General features: G+C 44.9%; 1 protein-coding gene across 1 annotated transcript in view; it reads right to left on the reverse strand.

Moving 5' to 3' along the window:
• LOC306927359 (epidermal growth factor receptor substrate 15-like 1) overlaps nucleotides 1-15,418 on the reverse strand; it is a gene marked incomplete at its 3' end in the record, with an annotated part of 62,643 nt that overhangs the window by 19,280 nt on the left and 27,945 nt on the right. The window contains exons 19-22 of the mRNA XM_079507070.1: nucleotides 11,446-11,787; nucleotides 7,165-7,270; nucleotides 4,055-4,105; nucleotides 1,120-1,256 (exon numbers count right to left, since the gene is read on the reverse strand). Of these exons, the coding sequence (XP_079363196.1) occupies nucleotides 1,120-1,256; nucleotides 4,055-4,105; nucleotides 7,165-7,270; nucleotides 11,446-11,787 (636 nt within the window). The remainder of the gene's footprint in view (nucleotides 1-1,119; nucleotides 1,257-4,054; nucleotides 4,106-7,164; nucleotides 7,271-11,445; nucleotides 11,788-15,418) is intronic.

Raw genomic sequence — 15,418 nt, forward strand, 5'->3', positions numbered from 1 at the left:
TTTTCTAATTTCTATGCTCATGTGCGAAGCTGTGATTAGATGAAATGAAATGTTTAGACCAGTATGGACCTTTAACTACAATCTTATCTTACAAGGGGAAAGTGGCGGAAGTGGAGTTATCGCGCAACCGCTATCACTGCCCCCACTTTCCACTTTGCATTGCTATGGTTGCGTCCATTCCATCTCTAATTATCACACGTCAGTAGCCACCAGCTCCATAACGCACTACGCTATTGGCGCCACGCTATTGGCATTGCTCCCTACCATCTCTGCCATATGTATTGTCTTTGTCCCACCCGTAACCCAACATGCATTGCACTGTGTCTAAACTAGTTAGTTAGTTTAGACAGTTTTTGGTTTACACTAGTCATTGGTTAGACCAGTCATTAGTCCTACAACTACAACCTATCTCAAACCCTCACCCTAAACCTAACCTCCCACGGGGCAGCACACCTAAACCTAACCTTAACCCATGTCTAACCAATGACTAGTCTAAACTAAGTAAGTATGCACCCCGATGGGAAGCCGATTTTATCTTTTTCCTAGACTAGAGTGAGCCACAGGCGCGCCACATCTCTACACTGAGGCTTGTGTCCATACATGCTCTCTAAACGGACACATGTTGCTTCACATTCACACCTGGAAGCTACTGGTGTGAAACCACAACACAGCTCAGTGTTGCATGGTTGAAGAGTGTCTGAATATGCTAGGAGTGCCTTGTTCAGTAGCCCACCAATGCTACTTGACGATAATAATGAATTGCATTTTCATAGCGCTTTTCCAAGTGCTTTACAATGGTTCATTCATTCATACATTGGGAGGTGAAGCGGCAAACAGTCGACGCCAGCGTCCTCACTTCCCACATTCACACACCAATGGTGGCGAGCTCACACCGACCGACTCATTGGAGGCAGTGTAGGGTTCAGTGTCTTGCCCAAGGACACTTCCACATGTGGACAGGAGGAGCCGGGATTCGAACCGCTGACCCAGGGATCATTGGACGACCTGCTCATTCACTTTTCCTTCTTCTCACAGATGCACCTCTCTAACTTCTAGACTATACCCCATGCAGTCCAATTATTCAAAATTCTTGTCCGATAATCCACATAACAAACAGACCTTAGTGGGTAACGTAGCACTTTTACTGAAGGGGTCCGCCGTGGAGAACGGATCTGGCTTCGTGGTTTTCTTGAAGAAATCTTCGGACGAGGTCTTGAAGGGATCCGTTTCTTTGAAGGGATCTCCCCCGAAAGGATCTGAGGGAAAGACGGCAGACGTCAGTCAGCTGGTGTTCAGATATTACTGGTTAGTACCACGTTGTGATGAGCTGCTACTTTGCTCATTTCAAAATGGAACTGTTTAAACCCATTCAGGATGGGAATCGAATCCCTTTTGGTGTTTTAAGCATTATGTTATACTTTAGCTATTGAAAAATAGCAGTTCTAAAATAGTCCCAATACTGATTGGCTGGTTACCGTCACGTGACGTTGTAAATTTCACCGATAACCCACACCTTCAGCTCATAGCGCGGAACCGAGTGCCGCACTACGAGCTTGTAGGTCCGCTATTTTTGAAAAATCGTGAAAATGTGGCGGAAATCATTGAATATATATATTCTATATATTCTTTCAGAGCGAACGTTTTTAACTCAAATCTTTGCTTCTGCGCGCAGTTCGCCTTGTGCCTGGAGGGACATAGCAACCTGCCTAGCAACCTGGGCGCAGTAGAGGTATGTGCTTGGCTTCTGCCGGTCGATTTTGATATAAAGCTTATTACCCACGGCACCGCGGGTTCGGCGATCAAAGGGTAATTATGATAACCCGTGGTGCCGCGGGTCATGGCGACAAGGGTGTTAACCCATTTTGACCTGAGATCAGATTCTAAAAAATGTCTTCTACATCCTGACAGTTTTCTGAAAAAGCTATGTTTCTATGTCAGTCGTTCTTCGATTTTTCAAAAATAGCAGACCTACAAGCTGATGAGCTTGTAGATCTGCTATTTTTCAATAGCTAAAGCATAACATAATGCTAACACCAAAAGGGGTTCCCGCCCCAAAATGGGTTAATGCCACAACGGATCCTAGGACCCCATTTAGAAACGTGTGTAAAGGTCTGTACGAATATGTTCGTACATAGCAATAAAAGAGTTGAGGGTTATTCATCATCATGAACCCACAACAGTCCTGAAGTGGCTCAACGAATCTCCAGGTTGCAAAACGTTGACAAACATTTTAAACAAACGTCTGCGTGTTATTATTATATTATTATGTGGGACTATAACGAGAAACAGGCGGTTGATACTGTAGCAACATTACACATCTCATTAATGTTGTTCTATGGCCAGCCGGGTCAGCTAATTATGCTAAGAGGTCAGAGTAAAGTCTATGTAAACGCAGGCATGGGTGAGAGAGAGGTCAGAGGTCAGGAAGCAAATATCAGTCTCTTTAACCTCACGTGTTCAATAATATTGCCGTTGCCGTTTATGAATATTTACTCTGGTCTTTCTTGGAATGCAAGACGGGTCGAGGAGAGTTTGTGCTATAGTGGGACGACTTCCAATAGGTGACAGAAAAGGGGGAGTGGTCTCAGAACCGCTTGAAAATAACTTCATGATAATTATGAGCTGAACAACAAATTAAACAACAAGCAAGCATCTATTATCCTGTTAAAATCGGGAGCATACCTATGTTCCCCAGGTTCTATGTTCCCCACCATGCAAAAAACGTTCTTTGTTCCCCACTTAGAATAAACCTAAACCAGTAACCTAACCTAGTAATTTTAGTAATTCTAGTAAGACTAAAAGTATTTTAGCAACTTAAGGTGGCCTTACACTAGCCGATTCTTTTCAATCTGAAATCTGATAGCGCCACACACTACAGGATAATCGGAGCGGGGCAGAGCAAATATCAAACATGCTTGATGTTGATCGGGTCGATCCCGATCGCGCCCCGAGCAGATCGATTGAGTCGGGCACCCCCCGAGCGTCAAAAAATGCCCGATTATCGGCTAGTGTAAGGCCACCTTTAGTCTTAGTGTTACTTTTAGTAGCAAATTCTGATTTAAGCTTTTTAATAATCCATTGAACTTTAGGCCTGCCTAGGCTACTTAAACTATCTAGTCTTAGCCAACTACAAATTAACACTGGCATAAAATAAACTAAAACATAATTGCTCAGACTCTTCAACAAACGTTTCTGTACTTGTATACAATTGTATAGTACAAAACACTGAAGTCCTTAAACCAGAAACCTAACGCTAACCCTAAACCCTAAGGTAAGTGAGGAACATAGAACCTGGGGAACATAGGGATGACCCCTTAAAATCCTGTGTTATACTGACAGTACTTCAACCGTGAACACAAATCTTTATCCGTGTAAGACAAACTTATTTTCATCCACGTTCAACATGAGCAATACTGTGGGTTGAAAAAGGCTGATTTCTGTCATCAATCTAGTGGTTCCCAGCGTTGATTAGAGAAGTGAAACTCCTCAATGTCACTGAAGAGGGAAGTGTGATGCGGGAAACCACAGTTATGTTTACTGTACAAGTAAACAACAACACAAGGCCGCTGTACTTGTCTTGATCAAAAAAAGTATTTTAGCAACTTAGTCTTAGTGTTACTTTTAGTAGCAAATTCAGATTTAAGCTCAGTCTTTGAACAATCCATTGAACTTTAGGCCTGCCTAGGCTACTTAAACTATCAAATTAACACTGGCATAAAATACACTAAAACATAATTGCTCAGACTCTTCAACAAAGATGGCAAAAACAAACATTCTTTGTTCTGTACTTATACATACAATTGTATAGTACATAACACTGAAGTCCTTAAACCAGAAACCTAATGCTAACCCTAAACCCTAAGGTAAGTGGGGAACATAGAACTTGGGGAACATAGAACCTGGGGAACATATAACCTGGGGAACATAGGGATGACCCCTACAGGACCATTTGGTTACCTTTGTACGCTTTCAGAGTTTAAGTAGTATTTTACTGTGTGTAGAATGCGTGTGCATGTTGAAAATAAAGCAGTCTCTTCTTCCCCCAAATAAATACCTGTGGAGGCGGGCGGCTGCTTTGCAAAGGGATCATTTTGAAAAGGGTCTCCTATCAGGAATCAGGGAGGGGGGCAGGAAGGAAGCAGGAAGAAAAGGAGGAAGAAGGGGGGGATAAGGAGACAGTCAGAAACTAGTGCAAGTTGAGGATATAACAAATAATAAGCTTAGAGAATGTCCAGACGGGAGGTGGACAGAACATTAATGAGATTAAAGGCATCTGTAAGTAAACAAACAAGAGAGCACTCAGTAAAGGTGGCCTTACACTAGCCGATAATCGGGCATTTTTGACGCTCGGGGGTGCCCGACCGCTCAAAGCGCGATCGGGATCGGCCCGATCAACATCAAGAATGTTTGATATTTGCTCTGCCCCGCTCCGATTATCCTGTAGTGTCAGATTTCAGATTGAAAAAAATCGGCTAGTGTAAGGCCACCTTAAATGGCTGAAAGGAGATGAGTGGAGAGGAGTGGAAAGGAGATGAGTGGAGAGGAGTGGAAAGGAGATGAGTGGAAAGGAGATGAGTGGAGAGGAGTGGAAAGGAGATGAGTGGAAAGGAGATGAGAGGAGAGGAGTGGAAAGGAGAGTAGAGTAGAGTAGAGGAAAGGAGATGAGAGGAGATGAGTGGAAAGGAGATGAGAGGAGTGGAAAGGAGATGAGTGGAAAGGAGATGAGAGGAGAGGAGTGGAAAGGAGAGTAGAGTAGAGTAGAGGAAAGGAGATGAGAGGAGTGGAAAGGAGATGAGTGGAAAGGAGATGAGAGGAGAGGAGTGGAAAGGAGAGTAGAGTAGAGTAGAGGAAAGGAGATGAGAGGAGATGAGTGGAAAGGAGAGTAGAGTAGAGTAGAGGAAAGGAGATGAGAGGAGATGAGTGGAAAGGAGATGAGTGGAGATGAGTGGAAAGGAGATGAGAGGAGTGGAAAGGAGATGAGTGGAAAGGAGATGAGAGGAGAGGAGTGGAAAGGAGAGTAGAGTAGAGTAGAGGAAAGGAGATGAGAGGAGAGGAGTGGAAAGGAGAGTAGAGTAGAGTAGAGGAAAGGAGATGAGAGGAGATGAGTGGAAAGGAGATGAGAGGAGAGGAGTGGAAAGGAGAGTAGAGTAGAGTAGAGGAAAGGAGATGAGAGGAGATGAGTGGAAAGGAGATGAGTGGAGATGAGTGGAAAGGAGATGAGTGGAGAGGAGTGGAAAGGAGAGTAGAGTAGAGTAGAGGAAAGGAGATGAGTGGAGAGGAGTGGAAAGGAGATGAGTGGAGATGAGTGGAAAGGAGATGAGTGGAGAGGAGTGGAAAGGAGATGAGTGGAAAGGAGATGAGTGGAGAGGAGTGGAAAGGAGATGAGTGGAAAGGAGAGGAGAGGAGAGGAGTGGAAAGGAGAGTAGAGTAGAGTAGAGGAAAGGATATGAGAGGAGAGGAGTGGAAAGGAGATGAGAGGAAAGGAGATGAGAGGAGAGGAGTGGAAAGGAGATGAGAGGAGTGGAGAGGACTCATGGAATAAAGCTAATTCCAAAACGGTTAGTCCCAATACTTGATTCTGATTGGCTGGTTGCCATGGTAAACCTCACGATAATCAACACCTTCAATCACTTTATATTTATATACATTCCCAGCTGCGTTACATTGATCCCGCAGCTGCTCTGTAGCTGAACTGAGGCTTTAATTAGTGTGGTTGCCTATGGGCAACCACACTATTGTTCCCTTTACCTTTTATTTCTTTCTTTCTTTCTTTCTTATTCTGTATAAACTTTATTTTGGCCCGCTACTCCTCCCACAGTTTTTGCCAAACATACTCGAGCCATATGTCAAATCGACCGGCTTCATCGGGAATCGTGTGCTTGTTGATTGATAAGAGAAATGTTTTCCCCATTCACTTGAATGGGAAAATGGGAAAACTCACATTCAACCATTTGTTTCTCTGAGACCGTAAGGGCTGTAGTTACAACACTTGGAGGGGAGGTTCATAATAATTATGAAAATTAATTAACATATAATTATATCGGTCGGCCTCATGGTGGCGCTATAACAGCCCACTTTACGTTTTGCATTATAACTCTTGCACGGTAGGTAGTAAAATATTTTTTTTCCCCCTGGATTCCTTGAGTCATGACGCATCTCCCCATATAGGCCACGCCCATTTGCGTCAGGATAGATTTTGGCCAAATCTCACAAGAATTGGTACACATGATCTCCGGACCTATCCGATTAAAACAGCAAAGTCAGAATTTTGATAGTCCATATCGTTCGTCCCTAATCAGCTTCCAAAGTTGGTGGGAGGGGCCTATTTTACAAAAGACGGCACAAATCACGAACGGAATGTCCGATCCATCCCAAATTTTAATCAAATGTCGAGGGTGGCTTAATAAACACAGAGCCAAAAGCTATTCTATTTTCATCTATAGGGGGCGCCACAATTACAAAAACACTTACCCGTTTGTTGCAAAAACATGATTTCGGGGAGGAAAAAACCCTCCCAATTACTTACACATGATCACAAGGGTGACTTTACATTGTAATTGGCTAGCAAAATTACCGGGAGGGGCCTATATTAGCGAGTGAGGCAACCACACTTTGCAATTTCCCAGAATTGCTTCTTTCTAGTTATAATGATATATCCGACAAGAGAGCATTATATCGGTTTTATGGAGCGGCGGTGGTGGCTCAGGGGTAGAGTGCCTGGATGGTAACCGCAAGGTTGCCAGCTCGAACCCGGGCTCCCCCAGAGTTAGTGTCGAAGTGTCCTTGAGCAAGACACTGAACCCCTAATTGCTACCGATGTGCTAGTTGGTGCCTTGCATGGTTTCCGCTGCCATCGGTGTATGAATGGGTGAATGTAATGCACAATCTCTGTAAAGCGCCTTGGATAAAAGGCGCTATATAAATGCACAATAAAAAATGGAGGATATACTTCTGAACAGGATTTCTAGATCCGTCCAGAAGACACAACGCTGGCCGCTGTGGAATCCCCCGATGACTGAAATCAGTCGTGGAGACAGAACTTTAATGCATGAGGATGTCTGAGATGTTGGAGAAGGGACGGGCGGTCGTGAGGTGAAGAACAGGAGACGGGATTGACAGAGAGAGGGGGGGGGGGGGGGTAGAGAGGATGAGATGGATCGGAACCTTTGAAGGGATCTGTTTTGAAGGGGTCCTCGGAGTGGAACGGGTCAGTATGCATCTCCTGAGGCTGGCTGTGGAACACAGATGGCTTCACTTTGAAGGGATCCTCCTGGAAAGAGAGAGAGAGAGAGAGAGAATGTAAAAATAAATATAAATTTACTACGTCTCGGGGCAAAAAGTCAACGTTACTTCCACATGGTATCCTGTCATATTTTAGACAAGATAAGACATGTGGACTCAAACACACCTGCACACACACACGCACGCACGCACATGCACACACACACACACACACACACTTGCTTATGGTAGTCCATCGTATCCGATGATGACTTCTACTTCTTCTACTGGTGAGTTTTGAGGTGACTGTGAAGTCCAATCCGAGCGCCACATTGTTTATTGCAGTGAGGGCATATGAAGTCAGTGTTAGTTGTGGCCTTGGCTGCAGTGATCATCTTCCTCCCCTGGCGTTTCCTTTCCCTTGCCGTACTCCTCTCTTCTTCAAAACGCTGAAGTCCAGCATGGCAGAGCTGCCTCCATAAGGTGCGTTCTGATACAGAGCTTTCCAGCTGGGTGTGCTGTATTCCACAGCTCTTCAGTGATGTTTTGAGCTGGTCCTTGTATCTCCGCTTTTGCCCTCCTGCGGATCGCTGGCCATGATGTAATTGACCATATAGCAGTTGGTCACACACACACACACACACACGCTTGCACACCCACGGATGATGTGCTTTATGTCTAAGTACATGGGCTCTGCGTATAATCAAAATACACTCCGTTTATCCAAACAACGTATCCACTCAGGCACACGTGTGTGTGTGTGTGTGTGTGTGTGTGTGTGTGTGTGGGGGGGGGGGGGGGGGGGGGGGATTCAGACGTCAGACTTAAAGACACACGTCCACAAGAATGTCTCCTAGAAATACGTGCCGTTAATATTAAACCAAAACATTGGTACGCGTGCACACCTGCCCTCTCCTCTACGACCTATGAACTTCTGCTATTTTTGAAAAATCGTGAAAATGTGGCGCAAATCTTTGAATATACATATATTCTTTCAGAGCAAACGTTTTTAAGTCAAATCTTTGCGTCTGGAGGGTCCCTGGAACAACATATTTTCAGATGGGGGTCGGCGGCCAAATACATATAATCTTGGGGGTCCTTGACATGAAATAGTTTGAGAACCACTGACAGAAAACTCGTCTAAATGGGATAAGCACTTTGCCAGGTGTCTGAAGGATGGAGCTGAAGCAATGATGATATTATGATGAACATAATAGGAGAAGAAGTAAACCGTAGGATTACATACAGTCTTCAGGGTAAATACAGTAATGGCAGAGTGTGTGAGGGGAGGGGAATAATAGCCAGGGTCTCTCTGAGAGATGTATAGAATGACAGAAATGATAACAGAGGATTTGGCGTGCCACGTTATGTTATGTTACGCACTGCTGGTAAGCTCCGTGTTGAGAAATGAGGCAGTCCAATGAGGTGGATGGGAGGAGGTGGGAGAGGAGAGGAGAGGGGTGGGACAGGAGGAGACCGAGTGCACCGAGTGGCGCGCTACGAGCTTGTAGATCTGCTATTTTTTGAAAGGTCATGGAAACGCGTGCAATTCTTTGAATATATATATTCTTTCACGGCGAACGTTTTTTAACTCAAATCTTCTCATAGAAACATGAGGTTTTTCCAGAAAACTGTCAGGATTTAGAAGACATTTGTAGAATCTGTATAGTCAGTTCAAAATGGGTACTTAAAACAATAAAAAGGTCAGCTTGGTGGAGAGCAAATTCCCACCATGGGAGCCTTCCACCATGCAGCGTGGCTGTGTGGTGCAACCTTCTAGCCTGGCTTGGCCAGCCTCATAACGGGGATTCACTGAAGATTCTTCGGGGAGAAAACATCAGTGAACCCTCGCTATGAGTCTGGCCGCGCCAGGCTAGCAACCTTCCACCATGCGGGGTGGCTGTGTGGTGGTGCAACCTTCCACCAGCGTGGCTGTGTGGTGGTGCATGTGACTGTAGCACATGCAGATGGTTCCTCGTGTAGACTCTAGAGCTGTTGCTTTTCAACCTTTTTCATACCAAGGCCCTTTTTTCCAGCATTTGAGCCACGCAACCGCCATTTGATGACATTTAGACCTGCTGACCCAAAACTAAAGAATGTTGTTATCGTTGGATAGGATTTTGTCCACAGTTCCATTCTCTTGTAAATTAAGAAATGCAGATGTTTAACAATGACTTAACTCTTGAGAACGTAAAATGAAACCAAATGGACCCTTACGGGTTCAAACTCTCCATAATTTAACTGGGGACCACCTGGAACCTCCTCAAGGACCACTGGTTGAAAACCACCGCTCTAGGACATTAAGCCCATGCTTTATAACCTCAGTAACTCTACAAACCCGAAAGCAGGGGTGTCCCTCGGGGCCAACGCAATAACGCAAAGTCAGGTTTGTTGGAAAAAAGGACATGTTTAAACACTTTATAAGATTCTTCTGTTGGGCCATTTGGATTGCACTGGAGAGCTCCATAACGCGGTGGTTCGTGTATGTGAATCAAGATGTTGTGCATAACTGATAAAATAAGTGGGAAAATATAGGAGGACCCAGGTAAAAAAATAGAAAAACTAAAAAACATCATGCTTATCCTTTAAGAGAGGAAAGGCATGAAGTGCTCCAGGCCAAGTGAGTGCAGCTGTGAGCTGAGCCAACATACACAGGTTAACTTAATACCCATAAGCTTTGCAGTGGATTGATTCTCTGGGGACTCGACTCATGAAGAGCTAAAGGTTGACAGTGAAGCAGATTCTGCACGTCGATAGGAGGGTTTAAGAATCTCTACGATCGCACAACGACCGTTAAGTGTGGGGAAAACAAGCCCACGAGTCTAGAAGCCCCACTATAGGAGCCACTACTATGCTGTAGTCCTCTTTAGTGCTGCACCATTCATTGAAAAGTAGGCATGTAACGATTCACTCAACTCATGATACGATTCGTTTTTTTATATAATTTATCTTCCCCCCTGAGATTTTTTATTTAACTACATTGCAAAAAAGTAGCATTACTTTTGACAGTGCAGAAACATAATTGCCTTCCTTGATGAGCATCAACGACCATCATCACCTGGGCACAGACACACACAGCTCCCCTCTACAGTGCTCTACTACTGAAAGTGACTATCATATATATCGTTACATGCCTATTGAAAAGATATTGCGATCTAGATTCAGACACCTACTGTATGCAATCTCACTCACAAAAATTGGTACATATGATCTCCGGACCTATCCGGTTAAAACACCACAGGCCGATATCGTCCATAACGTTTTGCCGTATTAGAGCGTCGCAGTCCGACGAGAGACCCGGAAAATAATTCCCCGTTCATTTTCCTCATAGACTTTTCAAAAAGTATTTATTTAAAGACGTTTACGCCGCGGACAAAGCCAACTCGAGTTGTGACAAATCATGACGATAAACATAATGTTTTGGGCCGATCAAATAATTTGTAAGAAGAAAAACAAAAAAAAAGGGTTGTATCCTGCCTTTCTTTTCTTCTTTCTAATTATTTGATCGGCCCAAAACATTGTGTTTGTTGTCATGATTTGTCACGACAAGAGTTGGCTTTGTCCACAGCGTAAACGTCTTTAAAAAATACTTTTTGAAAAGTCTATGAGGTAAAATGAACAGGGAATTATTTTCCGGGTCTCTCGAGGGGGCGGGACTGCGACGCTCTATTGGCTTCCGAAGTTATAGTGGGAGGGGCTCCAGTTGCCACGTTTTGAACGTAGTGTAATGTTCTAGCCTGGTTTCCAGCCCATAGACCCCACCCCCTCGACTGAGCGCACTGGAGGCTCTCAGAGTCTGACAATCAGGCTAGTAATGTTCAGCAACTACAGACAATACATATTTTCATGGAAAAAATGAGAATCATGATCTCAATTCTTGTCAAGGAAAATTGAGATTCACATTTGAGCAAGAATCGTGCCAACTGGCCATAGGGTGGCGCTAGAGGAAAAGCCATGGGGTCACTAAAATCAAGAGGGTTTATCCCTCAATAGGCCTGCTATAGATCACCGGATATCTGGTGTGAAAATCTGACATTTTGTTAAAGGAAAGGAACCTGCTCCGGTTTCATGGTAATCCTCCCATTAGATTTAAAGAGATCGTGTGTGTAATTGGATCTTGTGTGAAATTAGAAATGTTGGCCTAATGGTGGCACTAAATTAGAGGCCATAGCAATCAGTAAGGCCCGTACTTTGACTTTTAAAAACACACACACACGTCCTCACCATGGGAGGGAATCCTCCGTTCTCTCGGTCGCTGAAGCCCTCTCCCCTGTCGCTGAAGCCCTCTCCCCTGTCGCCGAAGCCCTCTCCCCTGTCGCCGAAGCCCTCTCCCCTGTCGCTGAAGCCCTCTCCTCTGTCGCTGAAGCCCTCTCCCCTGTCGCTGAAGCCCTCTCCCCTGTCGCTGAAGCCCTCTCCCCTGTCGCTGAAGCCCTCTCCCATGTCTCCCATGTCCGCCAGGTTGGTCATGCTTCCTCCGTGGGTTCCGTTCAGGGTGCTGTTGTACTGCTCCATGCTTTTAGACACCTCCTGCTGGCTGTCCTGGATCTGAGACAGCTTACTGCGAGCCTGCAAGACAAGTCAGAAGGTTCATTGTTCCGAAATTACTATCCCTATCTCTAACCCTAACCTAAACATAACCGCAAGCACGGGAGCAGTGCATGTTCGCCAACCTTAATGCATGTTTGGACTAACGGGACTTCGGATCTATGGGCAGTTCCCGCAAGACACACACGCACGCACACGCACCGACAGCTCAGTCACATAGCAGCGTACACAGATAAGTCCTCGATATTATGGAATATACTAGTCGCGATGACGTGAAATCATGACACACTGTCTTGTTCTGGGTCAGAAGTTGCCTGTGTGCATTGTGCAAACAATCTATTTTTTTAAACAAATGCATCGGAGTCGAAGGCTGTAAAGGCCTATTCATAGTCTGGATTTTCGGTGGTGAGGTGACCTGAGTAAAAACAGAGAGAGGGGCTGGAGCGGTGGCGGTGGTTTGCTCTTCACCGCGGTTCGTGACGTCATGTTGTAGTTCGGTGGTCACCTCACCGCCGAAAATCCAGACTATGTATGAGCCTTTAGGCATGTTCAAACCCACCATATTACACGTACGGTACATTTTACAATTTAGGCATTCAGCAGACGCTCTTAATCCAGAGCGATTTACGAAGGTATGGGTTGTAGGGTTGGATCAGACTCTGAAGATATGGGGGAGCCATACCTTTGGCTGCTTTGAAGGCCAGCAATCAGTGTTTTGTACTCTGTGCGGGCAGCGACCGGGAGCCAATGGAGGGAGTGGAGAAGCCCACAGTGAGAAGACATGTGAGAATTTTGGCTGGTTGAAGACCAAGCGTGCTGCGGCATTCTGGAGCAATTGGAGAGGCTTAACCCACTTTGGGCGGGAACCCCTTTTGGTGTTAGCATTATGTTATGCTTTAGCTATTGAAAAATAGCAGATCTACAAGCTCATAGCGCGCCACCGAGTGGCGCGCTACGAGCTTGTAGATCTGCTATTTTTGAAAAATCGAAGAACGACTGACATAGAAACATAGCTTTTTTCAGAAAACTGTCAGGATGTAGAAGACTCAGGTCAAAATGGGTTAACTCACTCAATTCAGTTTATAATGCATTCAGCATCGCTAGAATCATTTTTTACCGGTTCTTGGCATCTCCGTCGCCTGGCAACGAAAAAACGTGTGAGAGGTGAACTTAAACTGGAACGTGGCAGGGAAGGAGCTAAGTGCGCATGCTGCACAGGGAAGGAGCTTAAGTGTGCATGCTGCTAGGCCAGTAAGGAGTACATACTGTACAGTAACATGATCTGCGCCGAGCCTCCCTCACAATTATTATATCATTGCCTAATCGCAATTGTTTCGCATAATCATCATAATCGTTTCCATGTTGAAATGTTCACACATTTTGAAACACCTTCTGAAAATAGCAGAAATAGCCTCTAATCTACAATCTTATCTCTGCCTTGTGCAATTTTTGAAAGCCCAAGACAAATTTCCCTTGTGGACAATAAAGTTTACCTTGACCTTGACCTTGATCATGAAGCCGAAAACTATAATTGTTTTATTCATATGTTCCAATGTTCAATGCCATTAACACACTTAACACCCCGAACGTATTTAGAACCATTAAATCAGAGCGCCCAGCCATTTGCAGCGAACGGAGCACATTTCAAGGTGCACCAGGCGCCGTTCTAACGCGACCGCAATGGGCCGTCAAAAACATAATCTTTGCTTAGAATTGGACGGAATGATTTAGATCAAGAGTTATTCACGTTTTAAGATTTTCGGTCTCAGGGGAGACAGGTCTAATGCAGAGGAAAAAAGGCAGACCATTTAAAAGAATACATCTTCTTTTCTTTCTTTGTTTTAATCTGATGATGATTACTACTATACTCCATGACTTCAGTTCCTCCTCGAATAAGGCACAGAAAATCAACACGAACATTCCTGGAACCAATAAAGGGGGGACTATTATTGCAGGTGAGCATGAGGAAATGATCAAGTGGAGAGAGAGAGAGAGAGAGGGTCTCCTCAACCCTCTGGCTGACCCCGCCGGGCCTGAGGTGAATGAGGAGTGACAGACGATAAGACCGTTTAGTCGTGTCTGTGTCTCCGCGTTAGCCCACCTGGACCTGAGGACACGTATCCGCGTGTGTCGCCTTATTATATGGCTTTTAACCACTTTAAACATTGTTTTAAACTTGACCTGTTTTTGAAAAATCGTGAAAATGTGGTAATCGTTGAATGTATATATTCTTCTTTCACAGTGAATGTTTTTAACTCAAATATTTGCTTCTGTGCGGGGGGGGGTCCCTGGAACAACATGTTTTCAGTTGGGGGTCCTCGGTCAAATACAGATAATTCTGGGGGTCCTTGACATGAAATAGTTTGTAGAACCACTGATATTTTGTATGATCTGGTCTCGGGTCTCAATGGGTTAGAGGCTCCTCCATCAGATGCAATCACAAGTTCCCCAAAATAGACATATTATGCCATATTATGGCGTGCGTGTGTGTGTGTGCGTGCGTGTGTGTGCGTGCGTGTGTGCGTGCGTGCATGATGTATATGGTCACTCCTCGGGAAGCAGGTGAATAGGATTTATTCGATCACGCTCCAACATAATTGCGTTTGGGGAGGAGAGAGGAGGCTACATCACGCACATGTCATACTTAATAAGCTTGCCCCAAGTGAGGTATAATGTACGCGTGGGTGTTTTAGCGTGTGTGTGTGTGTGTGTGTGTGTGTGTGTGTGTGTGTGTGTGTGTGTGTGTGTGTGTGTGTGTGTGTGTGTGTGTGTGTGTGTGTTGCTGGGAAAATGTGGTGACAAGTTCAGCGGTGTGTGAGATAAATCTGGCCGCAAGGATGGAAATAAAAACAGATGCTGATACCAAACGAATGTGACCTGCAACACAGGCACACACACACACACACACACACACACTGACTGACACACACACGCACGCGCACACACACACACACACACACACACACACACACACACACAGGAAAGGCGCACCACTGATGTGTTCCATCTCATGCAGCTCAACTGCAAAATGTGGCACGTTGGCGCCATCTGCTGGTTTACCTTAACCCATCGAGACCTGGGACCAGACTCTACAAATGTCTTCTAAGTCATGACAGTTTCCCTATGTCTCTGTGCTCAGTGGTGCTCAAACTCTTTCACGTCAAGGACCCCAAAAATGCCGACCACCACCTGAGAATATGTTGTTCTAGCCAGCTAGGGACCTCCCAGAAGCAAAGATATGAGTGACAACAACAATGAACAAATATATATGCTCAAAGATTTGCACAAATTTTCAAGACGTTTCTAAAATAGCAGCTCTACAAGCTCGCGCTGGTGGCCCACCCAAAAATATTAATATATATCATATTAATCGATTTTGTAATCATTACATAACACAACATAATGTGGATGCAATCACTGCATTACATTTTGCTAAATATGGCAGTGGGTGTATTGCGTGTATAATTCGCCATTTCTAGGCTCTGCCAGTGGCACTGCCTAGCCTGTCCCTCTATGCCTGGCGTAGATTAATTTGTCATGCATGATGTCTGTCCCTCTGTGCCTGCGTAGATTGATTTGTCATGCCTGATGTCTGTCCCTCTGTGCCTGGCGTAGATTGATTTGTCATGCATGATGTCTGTCCCTCTGTGCC

The sequence above is a fragment of the Electrona antarctica genome (assembly GCF_951216825.1).
Source record: "Electrona antarctica genome assembly, chromosome: 7".
Taxonomy (NCBI): domain Eukaryota; kingdom Metazoa; phylum Chordata; class Actinopteri; order Myctophiformes; family Myctophidae; genus Electrona; species Electrona antarctica.